Here is a 24701-nt window from a genome sequence, read left to right on the forward strand (position 1 = left end):
ATGGCCAGACATTGCAAACAAAAGAAAGATGCTAATCATGCTTACAATGCTTGAAGCCATTCTTAATGATAATCAAATTATGCAATGGTGTGGGTTTGGGCTTTCTTTATATACAAGAAATTTAGAGTCGTGATCAAGTAAAACTCTTGACGCAAGAAATATTGACTTCGTGCTCACAGTTGTGAAGTTTCATGGAAATGATAATTAAGATTACCTTGTGACGCTAATGGTGGGCGGGTTGGCAGAAGAAATATCGGATTTCGCATGAATTATCACGTGGGTGTTAGAAATCAGATTCCAAAAATATGATTGAATGTGATCTTATTCCAATATTAACCACTTCAGCTTGAAAAATCGCCCAACATAGCATGGATATGGAAAATTATCTACGAAGAAGCTTAAGATCGTAACTCCAACACGTGGTGTTGGTTGGCAGACCTGAAAAATCAAAATCTACAAGATCAAGGACTTGTGGCAAGTTTGTTAGGTGCTCTTGAATCATACAAGTTGGCCAAGAGGATGTAAGCTGCACCAGATGCCGGATTGGCATCCATCATGGCTTTTGCAACACGAGCTCCCTGCTCGAAGTCGTCATTACTTCTGCAAGAGCCCAGCAAAGTCACCCATTCGAACCCATTGGCCACAAACGGCATTGCGTGAACAAGCTCTCGAGCATCTTCCAGCCTTCCAGCTCGCCCAAGCATGTCAACCATGCAAGCGTAGTGTTGCTTGGCCGGCTCAAACGCGTAGTCCAATCTCATGGAGACGAATCTTTGGCCAGCCTCGACCAGCTTGCCTCCATGGCTGCAAGCGACCAAAACCAGCACGAAGCAAATCCCGCTGAGAGAGCCATCCACCATCTTGAGCATGTCAAAACTTTCAAAGACACCAGATGGGACGGAGTTTTGGTAGTAGGCAGTGAGCAAGGCATTCCACGAGACAAAGCTGGGTTCTGGGATTGTGCTAAAGAACTTTTTTGCTTGGGGGAGATGCCCTTTACGGGCATATGCTGCTAGCATTGTGCTCCATGATACCGCATCTCTCTCAGGCATTATATCAAAAATGGTTTTGGCTTGATCCACATAGCCGTGCTGAGTGTAAGCTGCCAACATAGAATTCCATGCCACAATGTCTTGAAAAGCCATACTATCAAACATGGACTGTGCCTCGTTTATTGACCCATGTTGGGCATACATCGCAAGCATCGAGGTCTTTGAGACCAAGTGCTTCTCCGGCATTGAGTCATAAAGATTCTTGGCATCCTCCACATGCCCGTTTTGGGCAAATGCCGAGAGCATTGTCGAGTATGCTAGCATGTCCCAGTGGGGCATTCCATCAAATAGAATCTTCGAGTCCTCGATGCGTCCGTTGTGCGCATAAACCGTTAGCAAAGCGTCAGTCACGTTGATGGTTCTCTCGGGGAGCGTGTCAAATGTCCGTCTGGCCTCCGTTACCTGCCCGTACTGGGCGTGCATGGCCAGCATGCATGTCCATGACACGAGATTCCTGTACGGCATAGAATCAAACATAACTTTTGCTTGTTCTACTCGACCATTGTCCGAATATGCCGTCAGCATCGCATTCCACGTTACCACATTTGTCTCCGGGATTGTATCAAAGACGTGCTTAGCTTTTGCAAGTTGGCCATTTTGGGCAAATGCTGTTAGTATGGCATTAAAACAGACAAGGTTGTGCTCTGGCATGGTGTCAAATACTCTCTTGGCGTCCATTAAGTGCCCGTTATGTGCATATGCAGCTAGCATGCAGCCCCATGAGATCAAATTCCGCTCCGGCATGGAATCAAACACGAGTTTAGATCTTCCAAGATACCCGTTTTGCGAATATCCGTCTAGCATCGTCGTCCAAGACACAGAATTCCACTCGGGCATTTCCTGGAACAATATATTTGCTTTCTCCATTAAACCTTTAACACCGTAGAGCGCTAACATAGCATTCCACGAGAACAGATTTCTCTGGGGCATTCGCTCAAAGATATCCTGTGACTTTTCCAAATGCCCAAAATGGGCATAAGCAGTAAGTACAGAAGTCCACGTAATTAGATCTTTCTCGGGCATATCCTCGAAAACCTTTACGGCATCTTCTATTCTTCCGCTTCTTCCGTACGCAACGAGCATTGAGTTCCAGCAGACCAAATCCCTTATAGGCATTTGATCAAACACTTGTTGGGCTTTAATCAAATGCCCGTTTTGGGCAAGTGCAGTAAGGAGACAAGTCCACGAGATTAAATCTCTGTGCGGCATCGCGCGAAAAACCTGGTTTGCTCGATCTAGCTGCCTGTTGCGACAGTAAGCGTTGAGAAGCATGACCCACGAGAGGGAGTTCTTGTGGGCGATGGCATTGAACACCTCCTGCGCGTGGAGGGGGCTTCCAACGCGGCCATAGAGCTCGATCAGCTTGTTTTGCACGAAGACATCGGCAGCCCCGAGCGTGGATTGGATCCGGCTGCGAATTTCGTGGGCCGCCGGGATGGAGCGGCATGACTGGAGAAGATCGAGGAGATGGCTCCGTTCGTAGTCAATCCTAGTCAAAAGAAGCATATTCAAAGAGCATCTTATGACTACTAGTCAAAGAAGGATATTCAAAGAACATCTAATGCGCTTCTTCGTTCTTAGTTAGGCGAACAGCTCCCATCTCCCGCTCAAAAATCCATGGCTACGAGCCTTGCACAGCTACTATTGATCTGCTCCAGATCACTTTCGTCCCGCGCCTCCAAACTCTTCTGAATAAGAGAATTTAGAGTCTAGCGATCTCGTTGCTTCATCACAACCTGATGATAAGAAACGCGTTGTGAAACGCTCAAGGGAACAAAACAACCGGCTTACAAGAATGGCACGGACGGATTTGAGGAATGCTCTTGCCAGCGCTACTCTTTGCTTCTCTTATCCACTCAGCTGCAAAGCTAGACGGAAGTGAAGAGCTTTGAATACCTTTAGTCCCATGGTTTCGTATTGATTTAGAAACTTGATCCATGAATGGCAGCTTTTTTCGCGGCTTCATACACCTGTTCAAAGGAAGGGCTTACCTCTTCCTCTGTTGCTGATAGCCGACCATACCGAATGTTGATGGTATCATTGAAAACAATCTGAGGTAACGATGAGAAATCTACAAGTGATTAGTATGAGAACAGTTCACCTTTTTTTGCAGTACTACTCCAATACCAAATAAAAGACCGAGGCTAGCATCTTCGATATTCTGATCACCTATCTTCACCTGTAATCGAGATAATTGAGCATTATTACGTTCACTTCACAATAAACAAGCTTACCGTTCCAGATCCGTTGCAGTCGTAAAACCTATAAAGAATTCTCAAAAGCAGCTAGGCCCAGTTTAAAGTAGACTTGACCAGCAGACGAGCTGGAAAGGTCTGAACCTGAGCGCAAGCAAACAAACACGTTAAAAATATGGTGGTTGGTAAACGAAACATCAAGTGCTGCCACGGTAGAAAGTGCCAACTACTTTGGTAAGGTATAGCAGACAAAGCTAGAAAGGCTCTTAGAACACAAAGTTATGTAGGAAGTGGATCGATTGAATTGAATCATACGTGTAGGACAAAGACAATGAAACCAGGAATCTTTTTATACAAAAAAGGAGTCCAACAAACCTGAGATGGATGCTGCAGAACCATCGGTATCCTGGAATCTCCCAATCGCCACAATCGTGTCCTGGTGGATTGCCATTGGCAGGACTGTCGTATAGATATGCCAGCGTTCTTCATGATCCTCCTACCGCCCTTTTCATGAGAAAAAGCCACGTTCCATAAGCGAGGACTGTGGAGCATGGACTGGAGCCTGGGCCGTGGAGTGAAAACTCTCAATTGCATTGCATTCACCACAAAACTATAAACACAGATAGATAGATTATACTCGGACCGGGTCGTTCATAGTGGGGATGGGCCGTGGGGCGGTCAGTCGAACGGCGTAAATAAGAATAGAGTTCGAAAGGAGTGAGACTTCAACGCTCCTACGTCAACACTCGAAACTACTCTTATTTTAGTTGGCAGCTAATGCTGCAAGAATTTTTCGTGGTGGTCTCGATGGTTCCCTTCCATGTAAAACAGCATCGTTGTCGATGACGAGCACATCTCCTTTGCGCCATTTGAATGCAACTTTTTCCTCTTCCATTATCCTCTTGCAAGCTGCGAGAAACTTTTCATTCAAAGGAGTGCCATCGCCAAAGCTTATTCCATGTTCTCCAGGTGGGGAGGTGAGCATGAGCTCGTAAGTTGAACCAATGTTGTTGAACCAAACTTTTCTTCCTTTTGACTTGCAAAATTTTGTTCCAATTCTTGGTCCCATGAAAAGAGATGCTGTGCCGTTTTGATTCCACTCAATGCGATTGTTCCCTTCTTTAGCGAATGAGACCGTGAAGTTATCAAAGCAAATTACGAACCAGGAAGACTTACTTCTTCTCCGCTTCCTCTTTGGTAGATGCTTGCAAGATTTCTTGCCAGCTATCCTTTGCTGATGGATAGTTGCACAGAGTCCTAATGTAAGTAAGCCCCTTATCCTCAACCATGTTCAGAAATTCTGGCATCTCTTTCTTGAGCCTTTGGTATACAATGTACGATGGGTGTGGCGCCTCCGGCACCTTCAGGAGGCTCAATGTCGCAATAAAACATCACCTTGCTTGGTGTCTTGAGTTGCTACAAGCAGGACAAACGAAGCATGAGTATAGATAATTGCCAAGGTGGAAAGCAACACTCACGTATGCCATCTCGTTGTGGAAACCTATAGGAAGATGCACAGGCTTCTCGTTAGCCGTGACAACCCTTCCAGTGATGGCTTTCCTCTGTGCCCCACGACCATTGTAGACGAAGTTATCGTACCCGAAGGCTTCAAGTACATCGTTGAAATCTGAGGCAGTGAGTACTTCGAATCCACGAAGAAGGACAGCTCCACTCTGGTGCAGTGCATGCTCAATGTCTGCCTTTTGGCTCTGAATGCCTTCGAGCAGCATTGACAATGCAGCGCAGCTGCTGTCGAAAGGAACGAAGACATGAGGAATTCGAAACAGATGAGGAGAACGCTGCTCGGGAGTATGGCCTTTTACAAGAACACCAACTGGGATCCCTCTCATTGTTGAGGTTTCTGTGCTTCCAGAAGCCGATATACTACAGCTATAGATCGTAGTAATGTGAAACTCGATCCAGGCGCACATTTACTCATGCAGCTCTGTATTTCCAGCTGGCTGCTTGTTTTTAAACTTGTTGTGGTGCGTCAGATGGATGTGCGTGTCCACACACAAACTTCACAAGTGTAAATATTTATTTATCTATCTATCTATCTATCTATTTATATGTGCGTTTGTATGTGGACACGCACATCCATTTGATGTCAACATGTGGATTTTTTATTGCCAAATTGGGAGTTCAAAATGCATAACTGCATTTTTGACAACCATTTTGCAGTAAAACTTAAACACTGCGCTGGCGGCGATTGCTCGTGGAAATCCCTCGTCCCACTGCTAGTATTGCTTTCATCGCGATAGAATGGATAGAATGGTGCCTGTCCAAGGTACACGCAAGGTTCTCCTAATTGAGAGTATCGATGTGTTCATAGAGGATGAGTACAGCAGGCACGTCTTGTTCCTCACCAACATAGACCAGAAGTTTGGTTACTTTGTGAGATCTCTCTTTTTCTTCACGCCGAATCCTGGGCTTCAAGTTCTCAAAGAGATCTTGAGGAAAGGATTGAGCAAGGTGTTGGCTGCCTACCCTTGTTGTGCAGGGAGGTTAAGGATGAATTCAAGTGATAAGCTTGAGATCGATTGCAACAACCAGGGTGCACGTTTGGGTGTGGGGAGCTGCAAGTTGTCCATCTCTGAGGTGACTGCAGCAGATTTTGATGACTTTTTTCTCGAGCCTTCCAACAATATGGAGTCGTTTGAGGACCTTCCTCTGATGAACATTCAGGTAATGGGGGTGAACTCGTACTGTCTCAACGGGCATGATGTTGACAGAGCTAAACTATGAATTTGCAGGTCACCGAAATGAACAATGGATATGCCATCTCCATGCTGCAACATCACACCTTGGGAGAGGCAACATCGGCAATTTGCTTCCTCATGAATTTTGCAGGCCAATGCCGTGGTGAGGAGCTTTGGCTAGTTCCCGAGTTTGACCGGACACAGATGAAGGCAAGCGACCACCCCATGCCAAGTTTCCAGCACCACGAGTTTGGCAAGCAAGAGAAGGACAGCCGCTACACAGTGACATCCGAGTCAGTGCTCAAGGCCGAGTCCCTCAGGAGAAGCGTGGCCAAAGGAAGCGTCAAGCAGCGGAAGAAGTACCACTTGTCTCGTTCCAGGCTCGCTCAAATCAAGCAAGCAGCTCTCACGGACGTCTCCAACTGTTCAACTTTTGAGGCGTTGGCTGCTCAAGTATGGAAAGCCAATGTTGCAGCACTACCCAAGAAGGAAGTTGCAAGAATGAGGTTCCTGGTGGACACGAGGAGCATTATCCAGCCTCCATTAAGCCGTGGTTTCTTTGGTAATGCGGTCTACGTGGTCATGATGCAAGCAAGTACGGAGGAGCTGCGTACTGAACCGTTGGGCGTCACGGCAATGAGAATCCAGCAAGCCAAGAAGAGCGTAACCGAGGAGTACGTGAGATCGGGGCTCGACTTTCTGGAGCTGCATCCGGACTACTGGTACCACCCAGACTGTGACACGGTGATAAACGCCTGGCCAAGGGCCATGAGTAACTCCACCCAACTGGACTTTGGATGGGGCAAGCCGTGTCGAGTCGAGTATCCCATGCATCCGGGGAACAAGTCCATCATCTTCTTCCCGTTCAGCAGCAACAACGAAGGTTTGGAGCTCTCGGTTTCCCTGGAGCCTGCTTTCTTTCCGGCATTCGAGCAGATGCTTCACGCAGAGTAGCTGGTGTGGATGACTTGATAATGAATGAGTTATCCTGTGAATGCGGGCTTCAAACCCGAAGACCACCGAAAGAAATCTGGTTGGGAGTTGTCAAAGAAGAGAACATCCAAATGTCTTTAGTCAAACGAAGTAAGAACATCTAATGAGCTTCTTCGTTCTCAGTTAGGCGAACGCTAACCTTCCAGCTCCGATCTTTCGCTCAAAAAAACCATGGCTACAAAACTTACTCAGCTACTATTGATGTGCTCCAGCTCGCTTTCGTCCTGCGCTTCCAAACTGTTCTGTTGGCTCCAGAGCTGAGCATACCGCCCATTGTTACTCACTAGTGTCTCGTGTGATCCTCGCTCCACCACCTTGCCACTCTCCAGGACAATAATCTGATCACACAAAGTGTGAAGCTCTTGCAAGGCTTCTAAGCAGAAGATAAACATCTACCTCGTCGCAGTTCATTGCTGTAGTGAGGCGGTGAGCGATGAATATGGCAGTCCTGTCAGCCGCGAGCGACTTGAGAGACGATAGAATTTCTGCCTCGGTTGTGGAATCCAGAGAGCTCGTTGCTTCATCACACAACCTAATAAAATAAACGCGTCATGAAACGATCACAGGAACAACACAACTGGCTTACAAGATTGGCGCGGATTTGAGGAATGCTCTTGCCAACGCTACTCTTTGCTTCTCTCCTCCACTCAGCTGCAAAGAGAGAGACGCGTAAATTGACGGAAGTAAAGAGCTTTGAATACCTTCAGCCCCCTCTCGCCAACCATGGTTTCATATTGCTTTGGGAACTTGAGAATTGACTCATGAATGGCAGCTTGTTTAGCGGCTTCATATACCTGTTCGTCAAGTTAAGGTATGTACCGCACAGACAAAGGAAGGGCTTACCTCTTCCTCAGTTGCTGATAGCCGACCATACTGAATGTTGTAGAAGATAGTATCATTGAAAAGAACCTGAGGTACAATGCCAAATCCATAAGTGAAATGCAAATTAGTTAGGGAACAGTTCACCGTGTCTTGCGGTACTACTCCAATAGAAGATCGCAGGCTTTCCAGCGTCACATCTTTGATATCCTGATCGCCAATCTTCACCTATAATCCAGATCCTTGAGCACTACGTTCACTTTCCAGCAAACAAGCTTACCGTTCCAGAGTTGCAGTCGTAAAACCTATAAAGAACTCTCAAAATGGTCGACTTCCCTGTACTTGTCGGTTAACACAGACACAGCATAAACGTAGCTTACCGCTTCCACTAGACCCGACAATAGCAAGACTCTTTCCTCCGGGAACTTCGAAAGACAATCCGTTCAAAATCTGTCTGTCTGGTCCATATCTGCAACGAACGCGCTACTTAGAGACTGGCAGTAATTCCCAAAATGGTCTTACCCGAAGTGAACATTATCGAACTTTATGCTTCTTTGGTGTGATGCCAATGGTTTCGCATTGGGATTATCAGCAATGTCCGGCTTTACCTGAATATATCGATCAATATCAAGCTAAGAAATATCCACGGAACCATTTACCTCAAGAAGTTTAAACATTTCATGCATGTCTATAAGGCTCTGTCGCGTTTCACGATAGACAGTACCCAGAAAATTAAGGGGCAGAGACAACTGAAAGAGCAAACCATTGACCATAACCTGCACAAAAAGAAAGGATGACAAAATAAAAAACCAAGCATAACACCAGAAAACGGAAAACGATTGTACTTACAAGATCCCCAATGGTTATTGATCCTTTCAAAATCCCGTCAATGCACATGATCATTGCTGCAGATAATGCGGCGCTGAAGATCACATTCTGGCCGAAGTTTAGAGCAGCCAAGCTGCTTTGAGTCTTCAATGCAGCATGCTCGTATTCTGCATATAAGAAATCTTAAAACCATACCCAAAAAGAAAAACTCGACGTACTCTGTATATGCTCATCGTATTTATCCACTTCATGCTTCTCATTGTTGAAGTATTTCACAGTCTAGCATGTGAACATAACTGGTCAGCAGATCCGTCAAATCGAGCTTGCATACCTCATAGTTAATCAACGAATCAATCGCTCGGGTACCAGCAGCATTCTCGGCCTTATTCATTTCTTTTCTGAATTTTGTTCGCCACTAGCATTTGAAAGCATTAGAAGTACGTCCAAATCGCTGAATTCGGCAATACCTGTGTCACAATCAGTGTAAATGCCGTATAGGCTCCAACGGTAACAGTAGTCACGATTGCAAACGAGCTTCCAAATTTGTAAGCCAGAATGCCTGCAACCATTGAAATCTGACAGCGGGTGCTGAGCTAGAACATCGTTTTCACAATGAAACGTACCTCCAGAAAAGTGGGCACCACGTTGAACACCATCGATGAGAGGATGAAATTTATGGCTCTCGTGCCTCGATCAATAATTCGATTTAACGCTCCAGTCTGTCGGCTTAGGTGGAAGTTAAGGTCCAGGTTGTGAAGATGAAGGAACACCTGTAGACAACATAAACTCAACAATTAGCTACATTGACAATGGAAGACATGCCTGGCGAGACACATTCCGTATAGCTCCCTGAGCAACTTTAGCAAAGACTGTATTACGAAGCTCTGCACCAAAGAAATTTCAATACATCAGTGTCACAGCATTCAGCGAAACTTTGAGTACTTACCGTTACATGCAGATGCTCCTGCTCGAGCAAGACCATAACCGATAAGCACAGAGACTGGAGCAGCATAAGCCGCAGAAGCCAGAGTCACTTCTTGTGACACTCCCGTTGCAGCAGCCAAACCATCCACCGCATGCTTGAACAGAAATGGAACTTGTACGTTCAGAACCTGCACATACGCATACAAGCAAAAGAAGATGAGAGGTTACATAGGAAGAACGAAAAATGATACTTGCCTTGCCACCAATTAAAAGAGCCAGCGAGACGACGACTCTCCTGCGAAACTCTAAGTTCCCAGATGGCCAGATGTAAGCAGTGAGCGATCGCAAGATCTTTATATCAGCAGCATTCTCTTCCACGAGAACATTAGCAGTGGCCGGAGTAGCAGCAGCTTTCGTGCTTTGCGTGGAAGCGTCGGTTTTCTTCTCGATCTCAGTCGCGTAAGTAGCGACGAAAGCTTGGCTTGCGGCTGGAGCACAAGAAATTCGGCATCCATCTCGCCTTATTTCTCCGGCCTGTCAAAACTGCTCAGCAAAGTAAGATGATGAAACAAGAGAAACGAAAGGCGCACCAGACGTGACGATCGAGCAGGCAGTCCAGAGAATAATCCGCCATGAGCATCAAAATGCCGGTTACAATGCTGAAAGCATTGCACGGCCCCTCGGTCCCAGATTATCCTGCCCGCGCTCTTCAAGCTCGCTCTCGATCTCAAGATGCTCATCATCCTCGCCTGTAAAACCTAGCCTAAACTAGCACCGGGAAGCGAAGCGATCGACCTGATCGCGATTCCACTACATACGCACCTCTTGCAATCGTCCCGATCGATGCCGCCAGCTGGATTGATGCTGCGCGAGCTGGATCGATGGTAGCGCCCTGACCTGATTGCGAGCGAGCGCCGTCAAATCATTTGCAAGGGTTTTACAAAAGAGAAAGAGAGAAGAATTATTGGTCTGCCAACGTGGAAATACGTGGCGCGCGACTAACAACATGGAAGCTTTGCTGGCAGCCACGTCAGCCGTCCATGGAGAACACACACTTGATACAAGAGCCGGACGAGAGAAGCTTCACTCCTTCGTTTACTTCTGAGAATGGTAGCCTGTGAGTGATGTATCCGTCGAGATTGATTTCCTGGACGACCCACGAAAACTTAGAACTCTTCCAGCTTGATCAATCCAAACAAACCTTTGTGGAGCACATATCCACGAGCTTCCGCATGTCGGATTTGCCCCTGAATCCACCGAAGTATCCCGACTTGAGTTGGCGACCCGAGAGGAGAATCACGGGTGGGAATGTCACCATCTCATCGGGCCTGGGAGCTCCAACCATGACCGTTGTTCCATACTAAACAATCCAGGAGGTAATAGTTAGCAAGCACACTGCTGGAAACTAGCAGAGCTTTTCACTCACGCCTGTGGTGCTTAGCAAAGCTTGTACCAACAGATGAGGCTTGCCGACGCATTCAAAGCAGTAGTCGACTCCTCCATTCGTGAGCTCGAGAAGCACCTGAGAGAGAGTGAGAGAAACATTAGAGCTCGGGTGATAAAGACGAGAGTTAGAACACACAACCTCATGAAGCGGCGCTTCGTGGTCCTGTGGATTTAGACACTCGGTCGCACCAAATGCTCTGGCTGCGGAAAAAACGCTCAGCACTTTCGAATACTTGACGAGTTCTTACCCGCCTCGAATTTTCGAGCTAAGATATCGATCCCAATTATCCGAGTTGCACCGGCGATTCGAGCGCCCTCGACAGCCTGAAAAGCAAATGGTTTCTCTTCCAGAACTTTAGGAAAAGCTACAGAGTACGTACTGCTAGCCCGACGGTTCCCAGTCCAATTACAGCAACCGTGGAGCCGGCTTGGACGCTTGCCAAGTTTAATGCGGATCCCAAGCCTGGAAACAAAGAGCTTATCAGCAAAGGAATGCGCAAACAAGGAGGAACGTACCGGTGGGAACTCCACAGCCCAGAAGACAAGCGCTCTCCAGTGGAACCGGATCAACTTTGACAACCGAGGTCTTGTCTAGCACCGTGTACTCCGTGAAGGTGGACGTGTTCACGAAGTGGTGAATGACACTGCCGTCAAGCGAAGAGAACCGTGCCGTGCCATCGAGAGGCATGAAAGGCGTGAACAAGTTCCCGAAGCTGACCTCGCAGTGGTTCGTGGTGGAGAGCTTGCAGAGCTTGCATTTCCCGCATTCCCCTTGGTAGACGCAAATGACACGGTCGCCGGGAGCAAACTCCGTCACTCCCTCGCCAACGCTCTCCACAACTCTGGTTGGATTGAGAAGATCACAGGAAAAAAAAACAAGAGTAAGAAACACACTCCTCAGAAGGGGGAATATGGCAGAAGAGAAATTCACTCTTTACCCAGATCCCTCGTGCCCAAGGATCACCGGATACTTGAGCGTGCCCTGCGAAACAAAAGGATGAGCACGGAGCAAAGAGATTGGAAGAGTTTGAGCACAAACTTACCCAGTCTGCGATGGTGATGTCCGTGTGACACAGCGACGAGTAAAGGACTTGCATGCGAATCTCTCCAGATTTTGGCGGCTCCACATTGATCGTCTCCAGCTCAAACTCCGATCCAGCGCTGTGGAGAACAGCAGCTGGAGAGAAAGAAGAACATCACGATCGACAGCCAAAACAAAGTCAAGCGAAGCATACCTCTGCATTGAATTGCTCTCCCGACAGTAGACGCCATTGGGATCCGCGCAAGCAGCGCCGGCGACTACTTATACGAGAATTCTCCAGAATATACGCCCTCGCTCGGTCGCGTGGACCCTGCCATTAAACGACGAAATTTTAGGGTTCTTGAGTATCGCGGCCCCATCCTCGTCCGATAGATCCAATCCAATCGCTCGTTTGTTTGGAGCAAATCGGCGATGATCTCCACGATGTTCTTGGACGAGTCCCTGCGGCCTAGCTCCGTCACTGCAGCGACATGGAGCACACCACAATGGTCGAGCAGGACTCCAATACTCTTAGATAATGATAAGCTCCTTTTCCTAGTTAGATCTGTTTGGTTTGTTCTTCATTTTCTCATGTGCTAAGAGTTTTTTTTTGCCTGAATAAAAGCTCGATCTTTTTTTGGATTGAAATTCTATGGCTCGCAAAGATTTACAGCAGAAAGATTTCGAGACTCAAGCTCAAGTGCTCCACGCTCTTGCTCTATCTGCTCAGAAGCTTGACGCTCTTGCTCGATCATACGAAATATATACTGCTGCAGCCAAAACAGATCAAACTCAACGTAGTAGTCACCCTTCACATGAGCAGTGAAAGACGACACTGGAAACTTCACCACAAAGCGCTCTCGGTTCTGCTCATTGCAAAACTCGGGACCAAACTGGATCTCCATGGCATCCTTCCCGCTCTCCCTGGCTACAAACGTAAACTCGTCACCAGGCCGCGCAATCTTCACCCCGATCGCCACCAAGCAGCCCGACTCCACCCACAGATCCAAAACCTCCCTTAAAACTTCTAGTGGCTCGTTCTTGTAGGCCACCTCCAACACCGCCCGCGCTGGCTGCGCAAGCGACGACCCGGAGAAGAAGCAAGCGTCCGGCTCCTTGTTGCCGGTGATGGTCCGGAGGCGAGACGCTCCAGCGCCCGTGATCACTTTTGTAAGAGAGGCTAGCCCAATGCCCGGGATCTGGATGATGTGAAAGATGATGGAACGCTCTAGCGCAGATGACACGGTGGTGTGGACTATTGACGGATCCCCATAGGCCAAAACCTCACCCCTCCTGTACTCTAGCCTCCAACTCGAGTCACAGGCGTCGTACACACCCCATGGGACGTTTGTGGCCACGACAAATGGCCCCGGCTGCCCTCTGCTGTAGGCGTCAACCGCTTGCTTCAATCCGGCTTCCAAAGCGTCCATGAAATTGCTTGCCCTAAAACTCCCTAAATATCCAGTAAGATCTCATGTCCTTTTTCTCCTCACTGCAAGATTGATCAAAAGTAAGTTTCATCATGGGTAAAAATGTGGATCCGGTTAACTGGTGCTGATCATCACGCGCTGAACAGATCTGCGGACAGGTTATCCAAATGGTTGGGATGGAACAAGGTTCACAGGCGTTCATAAGGGGTGGGACATCAACTTGATGGGCAAAAAAGAGCCGCATGCTTGCTACTGGAACGGTAGCGCTTCTGGGAACGACCTCGGGCCATCATAAAAACCACATGTAGTGAGTCTATGAGCAAGCTCTCTAAAGACTTGCTTCTCTGGCACGTCACTGATACAAACAAAAGCGGGACATGCTGTTCATGTGGAGGTCACTTGAAGCATGAGATTACATAACCAAGTCTTGTCAAAGTTCCACACATTCCTTCTCTAGGGACTTGCTGGAGGACTCAGAGTTTTATATTAGACCTCTTTGAACTTGCATCCAGAAGTAGAGACTTGAGGTCTACACAGCTGCTGATCAAGCTTACAGAAGAGATGTTGTTATGCTGCTACCCGGATTGTGACATTGTAGTTTCATGTTAGAGTTAGCTACTAGTACCCTTGGTATTGCTATTGAGATTGCAACAAGAATCAAAGCTAATCAATCATGTTGCTAGATTTAGCCTCAAAAGGATGTTCAAGGCTTTGGAAGAAAGAAAAGAGAGAGAAAGACAAGAATTTCAATATATGTAAAGGTGGTTCTTTATTTGGAGTTGTAGTTTAACATTAGAAAGGCATTGTCAATTGCCGTGATAATTAGTTACAAAAACATTAGTTGACCTTTACTCCTCATCTAATAGCCCATGAGCAAGGTGCACCTTTAATGAAGATTGAAGTCAACATTTGACAAATGATTTTTTCTGTTTTTTCTTTGATCTCATCATTATTATTTATTTTCTCTCAGAAATGAGAATAAATAATAATGATGAGATCAAAGAAAAAACAGAAGAAATCATTTGTCAAATGTTTGCTGTGACAATTAATTACAAAAACATTAGTTGACCTTTACTCCTCATCTAATAGCCCTAATTTTGCAGAACCAGTAATGAAGATTGGAGTCACCCATTGACAATGCTTTACTAATATTGAACCACAACATTTATAATATTTTTGCAACAATTAGCATCTATGAGTGCATGGAATATGGAAAGGGAATATAGAAAATGTGCATATCAATTAACCCAAAAACCCTAGCTTATATATAAGAGTGAGTGGTTCAGATTAAAACCAATTCGATGGCTACCAAAATCCCATTACACTAATATTAGTATACGGCATCATAACTGTACACTTGGACCTCACATCATCCCCTCTTCTTAGGATAATGGAAGACCATTAGGGTTTTTTTGTAGATGGGCTGGGATTTGGAAGAACATCAGGAGGAAGCATTGGTGGATCTGTAGGTGGTATTAGTTGTTTCTGAACCCTTTATATAAAGTGTTTCAATTGTTGCACATGCACAATTTTTGGAGGATCGGCCTGCTGAATGTCATGTCGAACCTCATAAACTTGTGATTTAACTTGCCATAACACCTGATATGGTCCTTTCCACTGAGCAAAAAGCCCCTTAGGTAAACCATGTACCGTAAGATGGGGAAAATGGATTAACATCATAACCACTTTGTACTCTGCAGGTGGACGATGATGGGAGTTGTAGCACTGTTGTTGTTCCACTTGTATGCGGCATAAGTGTTTGACAAACTCTACTTGGACCAGTGGAAGAATGCTTGCTAAATACTGATCCCATGACCTAGCATCAGTAGTTTGTGACAATCATGAAAGTAAACCCAGCTCTATTGGTATTATTGGATTATGACCATATAAGAGTTTATATGGTGTAACATTAACAAAACTCTACACCTTTGTAACATATGCATACCAAAAAGACGGCAAATAACTATCCCAATTAGAATACTAAAAGTTTATATACTTCGCAATCATTCTTTTGAATGTCCAAATAAGTCATTCCACTAAACCATATGACTGTGGATGTTAAGCACTTGTGAAAGTGTGGCGTATCCCCAATCGAAATGTCAAAACATGAAATGCCTTAGCCATAAATGCAGGACCATTATCCGAAAGAATCCGCTCTAGACAAGAATGCTGAAACATCACTTGATTGAGGAAGTATCCAATAGTAGTTGTAGAGGCACTAGCAAGAGCACCAACTTCCACCCAACAAGTCAAATAGTCAGAAGTAATAATAACATATTCATTGCCAACAGTTGATCGTGGAAAAGGTCCCATAGGATCAAACGCCACCAACTCAAATGGACGGGAAACTGCAATTGACGTCAAATGTCCTTCCATGGCACAAGGGGAGTATTACGAGCTTGGCATCAAACGCAGCTATGCACATACCAGATAACATCATGTTATATCTCTGGCTAATAGAAAGACTTGTGCAGCTTCTCGGTCACATGACAATGTCCCATATACCCACCTAGAATAGGAGAATCATGGTAGGCATGGAAAAACCATGGAATAAAGATGAAAGACACCACCAGTCATAAATGATCATTAGGATCCGTCCCCACAAAATAAAAAAGGTTGTCTTCAAGGTGATATTAAGAATGTAAATACCAGAATGGCAAGTCATCAGCAAGTGATGTAGAATTCTCAAACCCATCTCAAAGCCTTCAAATCCACAACTCAATCTTTTTAGCCTTGCAAACCTCATCAAGAGAAAGTAGATATTACTTTGCATCTTATGGACACTGAATGTCAAATACAACAACCATTGACAACATAGAATCCTTATTTAGAAAATCTATAGATGCTGGAATAACAAACTCGTTAGAAATATGAGAATAAAGTGAAAAAGGAAAAGGAGCTCGAAAAAGGGCATCAACGAATTCCCTGGGTGGTGAACAACATCAAAATCACATATTTAAAGTTTTAAAGCCCACCGAGCAATCAACTAAGTTTTTCCGTTTCAATAATAAGTTGTCAAGAATCCCCCAATTCTTGCCACATTCCTGACTCTCTCCTGATTCCTAACCTGTAGACCACATTCCTGATTCTCGAGACACTTCGCTATTCCTAACTCTCTGATTTCCCGTACGATTCCTGAGTCTCGAGCCACATTCCTAATGATGATGTGGCACCTCCTCGACCTCAGCTATATTTAGGCCACTTTTTCATTCCCACTAGTTTTTCTTTTTGTCTTATGCATTTTCTAGTCTTGATCTTGACAATTTGATTCAGATTGTGTTTTTTTCGTTTTTTGCTTTAGCTCATTTTGATTGTTTGATTGCCTTTGCCTTTTTTCCCCCTTTTTCTTTCTTCTTTGCCGATGGAGTCTCCAAGCCATCCTAATTTCTTTGCCGAAGTCCTTGCAAAAATCTAGTCTAAGAATATTGAGCTGAAGGCAACCCTTCTTTGCATGCAGCAGGAGCTTGCTTCACTTTCAGCTCAAGGATCCAGCAAAGTTCCTGAACTGAAGGTGAGTTTCCTGGCGAAATTTTCAGGCAAGCGTTCGGAGCTTCGCGGATTCCTGAACTAGATGGAGCTGATCTTCGCACTTCAACATCGGTAGTACCCTACTCCCGAGTCTCAAATCGGTGCGATTGGGATGTTGCTCGAAGGTGCAGCTTTGTCATGGTTTTCTCCTCTCCTGGAGAAGAGCATGAAAGGGGTCGTGGTTCTAGAGCTGATGGATCTTCAATTGTTCAAAGAGAAGTTCGAAGCATGTTTTGGTGAGATGGATTGGGTTTAGGCTGCCACCACAAAAATGAGACGTCTCTCTCAGTGGTTTTGTCCTACCTCAATCTATGCTGTAGAGTTTCAACTCCTTGCCTTGGACACTCAGTGGGATTGATCAATTTTGTTTTAGCCTCAACAACAGTGTCAAGGATTTGTTGCTCACTATGGAGGATCCCATGGACCTGTCAGACGCTATCAACAAAGCTGTTCGATGCGACAATTGTTTCTTTGAACGTCGTCAGGAAAGTCGCCACGCCGCCATTGTCCCGTCTGTAGCGCATGTGATCATGGGATGAGATTTGGATATACTGTCACCGTGGATCCTTGGAACCTTGGGGGATAAATGGGGATAAAATAGCCACTAAGGGCTCTCTCATCAAGCAATTGCCCCTTTTCCAGTTGGCTTAAGGGGAGAGAGATAAGGTGCGCTACACCGTCCCAGACTCAAGAATCCCAGCTTGAGTCTTCGGGGCATACTCCTGAACCTACTGTTCTGGTCCCGATGGATATTTCTGGTACTCCCCGACTCATCAAAGGGAAGTTGAGTCCTGCTGAGAAGCAATGTGGAATATCTCATAATCTTTACCTCTACTGTGCTGATCCTAATCACAAAACAGCTGTGTGTCCCAAGAAGCCTCCCCGACTGCTTAAATTCACTCTACCTCAAAGTCCACCTCTATTGCAATGGGGAAATGACCTTGTCCAAATAGAGTAAGAGATGTCTGTTTGGACTCCCTAAATAAAAATCACTTTTCTTCTTTATCAAGCTCCTCACCACCTTTCATCAAAGCCACCACCAATTCCCGCAACTTCTGCATCCCATGTCTCCTTTCTTTCACTGGACAATCAGGACTCAAAGCTCTGGCATTACTGGACTTGGGTGCAACTTCCTGCATCATGGACACGGACTTTGCTGCCTGACATGACATTCCTCTTTCTCCTACCGTACGGGATATGAGGGTTGAAGGCATCGGCGGGCATTTTGTGTTTCCATCTTCTGGAGTTAGGGAAATGTTGCCCATTCGAGTACACATCGGGTCCATTGTCACCAATATCACCTTCAATATCATCAACAGCAAGTCCTCCTTTGTGGTGCTCGGCCTTCCTTGGTTCCAACTACATCAGCCTCGGATCTGTTGGAAGGAATTACAACTTGTCTCTCCCACATCACCATCTCCTATGGCTTCCCCTATTGTTTATCGAGTCCGAATCAGGAAAAGTTCCCTAAACTCAAATCAGGGTTCTGTTTTTGACTCTACGAAGTTTTCACCCTCTTCATTTTCCTCTCTTCCATCTTACACTGAACAGTATCTTCGTCTCATCATTCCATTTAGTCGTATGCCTCCTCCTATCTTCACAATCACTATGAAAGAACTCCTTCATGACGAACCTATTTTCCTTTTTGCTTTACATGTTTCTCCTGTCAGTCTTCCTGAGAAGTATCATGATTTTAGGGATGTGTTTGACAAGAAAAAAGCTAGTGTACTGCCTGTTCATTGGCCTTATAACTGTCCTATTGATTTACAGGAAGGAGTGTCACCTCCATGGGGGCCTATCTACGGGTTATCCCCATCCGAGCTTAAGGCCCTTAAAGAATACGTGGATGAGAACCTTGCCTCGGGGTACATTCAGCATTTATAGTCCTCGGCTGGAGCGTCTATCTTCTTTGTCAAGAAGAAGGATGGGAGTTTGCGGCTAGTCATCGACTACCGAGGTTTGAACAAGGTGATTGTTCAGAACTGTTATCTGCTGCCCCTGATCTTGGACCTGTTGGAACGCCTCGGCGGTGCCCGCTTCTTCACCAAGATCGACCTCCATGGAGCATACAACCTGATTCAGATCCGGCCTGGTGATGAATAGAAGACTGTGTTCCAAACCTGCTATGGCCACTTCGAGTACACTGTCATGCCATTTGGCTTGACAAATGCTCTAGCAATTTTCCAACACATGGTGAACGGCGTCTTTCAGGAGTTTCTTGATCAGATGGTGATCGTCTACCTCGATGACATCCTCATCTACTCAAAAACTCAGGAGGAGCACGACGAGCATGTGCGCAAGGTGCTGGCGAAGCTGCGGGAACATGGCTTATATGCGAAGCTTGAGAAATGTTCCTTCGATCAGGAGTCTATAGAGTTCCTTGGGTACATTGTCACTCTTGAGGGTATCACAATGGATCCTGCCAAAGTCAAGACTATTCTTGAATGGGAGCCTCCACAATCAATGTCGGATGTTCAAGTTTTCCTTGGCTTCACCAACTTCTACCGCAAATTCATTGATCACTACTCTGACATTGTCCTTCCTCTCATGCATCTCACTCACAAGGATGTTCCCTTCTTTTGGTCTGCTGCTACCCAACAAGCCTTCGACACACTCAAGGCGGCCTTCAGTTATGCTCTCGTCTTGCTCCACGCTAATCCCTCACAACCTTTCTTCATCAAGGCTAACGCCTCCGACTTTGCCATCGGTGCTGTGCTGTCTTAACTCGAAGCGGATCAAGAATTTCATCCGGTCACTTTCCATTCTCGGAAATTCCAGCTTGCGGAGATCAATTACAAAATCCACGATAAGGAGCTCTTTGCCATTGTGGATTCCTTTGGAAAGTGGTGTTGTTTCTTGGAGGGGGTGGGCCATCAAACAACGGTTTGGACGGATCACAAAAATCTCGAGTACTTTGCCACTTCCCAAGTTTTGAGCCGTTGTCAAGCAAGATGGGCACAATTCCTAAGTCGGTTTGACTTTGTTATCAAATACAGACTTGGAAAGCTTCAAGGCCTTTCTGATGCTCTTTCAAGGCACTCCTATCTCAGTCTCAGGCCTGATAGTCCTACCTTCGATCAATAGGATCAAGTTATCCTCGGTCTTGATCAGCTTCAAGTTATGGCAATTTCCTTGGCCCCTCAAGACTCCTCCTTGATAGATGTGATCACTAATGATCTTCAATCTGATGACCTCGCTAGTGACATTTTCCCCCATCTTTAGGCTGGACACCCAGTGACTCTCGACTACCAGCGATTTGACGAGTTCGAGTACTTAGATGGCTTGTTGTACCGTGGGGAGTAACTTTACATTCCTGAAGGTGATGCTCGAAGGTTGGTCCTGATGGCGTGCCACGATAGCCCGACTGCTAGTCACTTTGGCATTGCGAAAACCTATGAGCTAATTGCACGGGACTTTTGGTGGCCTCACATGGACGACTACATTAAAGCTTTTGTTACCTCCTGTGACACTTGCGCTTGGAATAAGGTACCTCGCCACCTTCCTTTAGGTTTGCTTCATTCCCTCCCAGTCCCTTCAGGTCCTTGGGAATCCATCTTCATGGATTTCTTGAGTGATCTTCGGAGTTCTGAAGGCTTCAATAACATTTTAGTTGTGGTGGATCGCTTCACAAAGATGGCGCACTTCCTGCCGTGTACCAAGGAGTTTTCGGGCAAGGACATGGCAAAATTGGTATTCAGGGAAATTTTCCGACTTCATGGGATTCTTGCAAATGTGGTTTCGGATCGGGGACCTCAGTTTATCTCTCATTTCTAGCAATGGTTTTTGCAGCTGCTTGGAGTGAAGGCCAACCTCTCTTCGGCGTATCATCCTTAAACTGATAGACAGTCCGAGTGAACAATTCAGACGTTGGAACAATTCCTGAGGTGTTTCATCAACTATCACAGACATGTTCCTCCCATGTCCCTTCCGAGTGGATCAAAATATCATCAATGAAGTCAATAGTCACATTTGGCATATCGCAAAGAACTTCATCCATCATCCATAAGAAAGTTGTTATAGCATTGTTCAAACCAAATGGCATCACCAAAAACTTGTATAAACTAAACGGTGTACGAAAAGTAGTCTTAGGAATATTTTCTTGTAGTGCATGTGATTATAGGATAAGATTTACATATGCTATCACTATGGATCCTTGGAACCTTGGAAGATAAATGGGGATAAAATAGCCATTAAGGGCTCTCTCATCAAGCAATTGCCCCTTTTCTAGTTGGCTTAAAGAGAGAAAGATAGAGTGCGTTACATGTGGCAAATGGCATAGGTTTGATTCCCATTGATTAATGGCTACTTAAAAATATAATATACCTTTGAGTAAAGTATATTTCTACCCCTAAATTTGAAATCGTATGTATTGGGCATCTATGTGTATGTCCTTTCTCTTTGTGAAGCATCCACAGATGAAGGTATCCATCGTGATCATGGGATAAGATTTGGATATACTGTCACTATAGATTCTTGGAACATTAGGGGATAAATGGGGATAAAATAGCCATTGACGGCTTTTTTATTAAGTAATTGCCCCTTTTCCAATTGGCTTAAGGGGAGAGAGATAGGGTGCACTACATTTCTTCAACCATCGGTACTTGTCAATACCCAAAAGCAAGATTTAGCTTGGTGAACCAACAACTTCTCCCCAGAAGATCCAAGAGATCAATAATGTGAGGAAGAGGGTACACATCCGGGATCATCACTTTGTTTAATAAACAATAGTCAATGCAGAAACAAATACTCCCATCAAGCTTCATCACAAGATCAGGTTTACATGCTTAAGGACTCCATGACTTTCGAATAACACCCTTTTCTAACATCTCTTTGACGTTTGCACGTAAAATCTTGATCTCTTTGGGTGATTGACGACAAACAAGAACCTTGATTGGACGAGCATCCCCGGCTGGAATCGGATGATATGTGGCAATCTTGGCCCCAGATGATAGGTCAAATTTAAAGAGATCAGCATACTCCTTCATGAGCTGGTCAACTATTGCAACACAAAGATTGTCAAAGGGATTGGAAAAGGGAAGAGCATAACAAGATGGAAATATAGGAGAAAGTAGTGGGGAGACAAAAGTAATGGAAGCAGAAATAAAAGCAAAAAGACAAAGAGAAATGAAAGTGAGAGGAATGGATAAAATATAAGGAAATATGAAATAAGGGGGAGAAGCCTCAAAATCATATTTAACATGCTTGCATTATAACCAATCCATACCAAGTATGAGGTCAAAAGCTTGACTCAGCACCACCCACAATAACTGCAACCCAATCTCAAGATTACCCACATGCACAACTAAGTCTATCTCATCCCATACACATGTGTATGGCCATTTGCCATAAAGAATGAAAATTGGCTCCACTACGTAGACGGCAACGTGTGGTAATAGTTTGAGAAATAGAAGATAAATTCGAACCTATATCAACCAACATAGAGAGAATAAAAGGAAACCTCTTACTATAAAAACGAGCTTGGAAAGTAAATACTAGATGAACTAATGTGAAATAAACCCCTTAATGATACTCCCGAAAGAAATATGAAAGGGTCATTGACTTATTCACGCAAGGTCCCTCCATTACTTATGCGATTCTTCATTTCCCGGATGCATCTCGGTGTCCAGACTTTCCACTATAGCAGCACCAACAGGACGTTGTTGATGCCAAGGTCTCCACCCAGGAAATGGAGGTCGCCAATCCGGAAAACACCGATAACGTTGATAAGTGTGACCAACTTCATCACATGCCTAACAGCGAACATCACGGCCACGACTATGTCCTCACCCTTGTCCTTGGACTCGAGCAGCAACAGCATCAACCTCCATTGGAACAGGACCATCGCCCACAGGAAGTGGAGTCGAAGAACGTGCAGCCAAACGTGGAAGAGACAATGTCTTATAATGTTGTGCCAAGTGAAGAACATTATTAAGGGTGGCTAGAGCAAGTGCATGCACAAGTTCAACAAGATCTTGGTAAAGTGCTGGCCACAACATTCCTATCTTGATCCATTCAAACATATTTGGTTTCGCACGAATCAAGAGGCTTCAGAAACGAATGCCAAATTGCATCACCGACTTAGATAGCCTTTGACAAAGATGATGTAATTGTTGGAAGGCATCATCACAATTGTCAGCATGTTCAAATGTGCATTTGAAGATGTCTGGGAAACACTCCAGTCCAAACACTCCAACACTACAGCACTATCTCTTAGAGACACATAGGAAACTCATAAAAACTTTAAGCATTATCCTAAGAATAATATGTGGCAATCACTGTGAAGTGATCGAACCAATAATACATATCATCCCTAAGATTTCGACGAAAGAACTCTGGCCGAACGTGAGGATTGGCACAAAGAGCAAGAGGAGCTGTACCATGTGCCATAAATACCGCCATCAACTGAGTTTAGTTATTCAATTGCAATTGCATAGCATTAATCAATTGCACCAACTATTGCTCTAGAGTCAAAGGAGGAGGAGTGCTTTGCTATGAAAATGAATGAAAGGAAAGAGCAAAAGAAGATAAATGAAAAAAAAAAGCTAGAAGGAAAGGGAGATTTAGACAATAAAGTTAAATCTAAACCAAAATCCTGAAAAGATAGAACAAAAGAAAGGAAATGGAAAAAGCTAAATCTAGACGATTCAAAAGTTAGATTTAAACCAAAATCCTAAACCTAAGCACTTCTTAGGGACAATCAAAGGTGCCCCTCACCTCCACCAATGTGAGTGTATGGAATATAAAAAGGGAATATAGAAAATATGCATATCAATTAACCCAAAAACCCTAGTTTATATACAAGAGCAAGTGGTTTGGATTAAAACCAATTTGACAACTACTAAAATCCCACTATGCTAATATTAGTATATGGCATCGTAATTGTACACTTGGACCTCACACATCCTTTATATAATCAATATCTTAACTATTGTAAATATAACAACAAATATTTTGCAACAATTAACATCCTTTATAATAATTTTGTTGACCATCATATCTTCTTTATATATATATATATATATATATAAAAAGTGTTAACTCAAAAAGATGTCTAGATATAAATATGCTTTTGTATTTACAAAAACCAAGATGTTTTTGATAAATATTGATATGGCATATTAGGATATCCAGATATTAATATAGTGCTATAGTGCTATATACATTACACATACTTATTAAGTTGAAATTATTATTTGTATATTGTGAACATCAGTGGTAATTTCTAATCATATTGTGAAGTAGCATAATTTCCAGCAACAAAAGTGATATGTGAAGCACCAAATGCTATTATTATTGTAATTGTTTTCTAAAATTCTACCCAATTCACCTCTTATAGTAGCTCCTTTCTTTGTACTATCTACAATATTCATAGACAAAAGAATGTTCAGTTGTTCAATCAAAATATTTATTGTAATAATTGTTTTTGTTCCATCCTTATTTATTAGTTTTGCTTGACCATCTTACTTTTGCTTGCAAGTATGCCATTTGGAATAGCTACAACCATACTATTAATTGCATTAAAAAGTAAATGACGGTGTTGAGTTAAATTTTTAATTTTATCTTTGTAAAAATTAATTGCAGTGACATCATGCCAATTGTGACTTTGAGCTTTCTCCCCCTTGCTTTATACTTCTTTATATTTCTTCCATTGTTCCTTTTGTCTTTTCACTTTTATCTTTTCTTCCATTACTTCTTATTGTGTTTCCATTTTACTTTTCAATTCCTTCTCTAAATCCCCTTTAATAGTCTTTGTGTTGTAGTGGTTG

The 24701-nt window shown here is 44.4% G+C and overlaps 5 protein-coding genes across 5 annotated transcripts; 1 reads left to right on the plus strand and 4 right to left on the minus strand.

Moving 5' to 3' along the window:
- Window positions 1-461: 461 nt before the first annotated feature.
- LOC9629375 (pentatricopeptide repeat-containing protein At2g35030, mitochondrial) lies at window positions 462-3698 on the minus strand. The gene is made up of 5 exons (XM_024679876.1): window positions 3623-3698; window positions 3360-3391; window positions 3154-3231; window positions 3044-3057; window positions 462-2541 (listed from the first exon to the last, which is right to left on the minus strand). The coding sequence occupies exons 1-5, from the start codon at window positions 3696-3698 to the stop codon at window positions 462-464; spliced, it is 2280 nt and encodes a 759-aa protein (XP_024535644.1).
- Window positions 3699-3860: 162 nt separating this feature from the next.
- On the minus strand, window positions 3861-5097 carry LOC112348016 (clavaminate synthase-like protein At3g21360). The gene is made up of 2 exons (XM_024679877.1): window positions 4726-5097; window positions 3861-4663 (listed from the first exon to the last, which is right to left on the minus strand). The coding sequence occupies exons 1-2, from the start codon at window positions 5095-5097 to the stop codon at window positions 4529-4531; spliced, it is 507 nt and encodes a 168-aa protein (XP_024535645.1). The 3' UTR covers window positions 3861-4528.
- An 810-nt stretch (window positions 5098-5907) lies between these two features.
- Window positions 5908-6912, plus strand: LOC9629376 (shikimate O-hydroxycinnamoyltransferase). Its single transcript, XM_002975021.2, has 2 exons — window positions 5908-5932; window positions 6001-6912. Exons 1-2 carry the CDS (start codon window positions 5921-5923, stop codon window positions 6898-6900), a joined length of 912 nt encoding a protein of 303 aa, XP_002975067.2. The 5' UTR covers window positions 5908-5920; the 3' UTR covers window positions 6901-6912.
- An 83-nt stretch (window positions 6913-6995) lies between these two features.
- Window positions 6996-10520, minus strand: LOC9638188 (ABC transporter B family member 25, mitochondrial). The gene is made up of 20 exons (XM_024679851.1): window positions 10333-10520; window positions 10101-10259; window positions 9766-10044; window positions 9533-9698; window positions 9409-9470; window positions 9210-9356; window positions 9054-9161; window positions 8918-9001; window positions 8805-8865; window positions 8608-8753; window positions 8418-8534; window positions 8281-8366; window positions 8139-8227; window positions 8039-8094; window positions 7906-7986; window positions 7783-7848; window positions 7641-7733; window positions 7526-7590; window positions 7336-7471; window positions 6996-7277 (listed from the first exon to the last, which is right to left on the minus strand). Exons 1-20 carry the CDS (start codon window positions 10516-10518, stop codon window positions 7128-7130), a joined length of 2337 nt encoding a protein of 778 aa, XP_024535619.1. The 5' UTR covers window positions 10519-10520; the 3' UTR covers window positions 6996-7127.
- LOC9629377 (alcohol dehydrogenase 2) lies at window positions 10451-12317 on the minus strand. The gene is made up of 10 exons (XM_024679853.1): window positions 12192-12317; window positions 12000-12133; window positions 11895-11938; window positions 11473-11798; window positions 11337-11419; window positions 11205-11280; window positions 11096-11157; window positions 10937-11032; window positions 10712-10870; window positions 10451-10657 (listed from the first exon to the last, which is right to left on the minus strand). Exons 1-10 carry the CDS (start codon window positions 12226-12228, stop codon window positions 10541-10543), a joined length of 1134 nt encoding a protein of 377 aa, XP_024535621.1. The 5' UTR covers window positions 12229-12317; the 3' UTR covers window positions 10451-10540.
- Window positions 12318-24701: the final 12384 nt, after the last annotated feature.

This window comes from Selaginella moellendorffii, unplaced genomic scaffold (assembly GCF_000143415.4).
Source record: "Selaginella moellendorffii unplaced genomic scaffold, v1.0 SELMOscaffold_26, whole genome shotgun sequence".
Taxonomy (NCBI): Eukaryota; Viridiplantae; Streptophyta; class Lycopodiopsida; order Selaginellales; family Selaginellaceae; genus Selaginella; species Selaginella moellendorffii.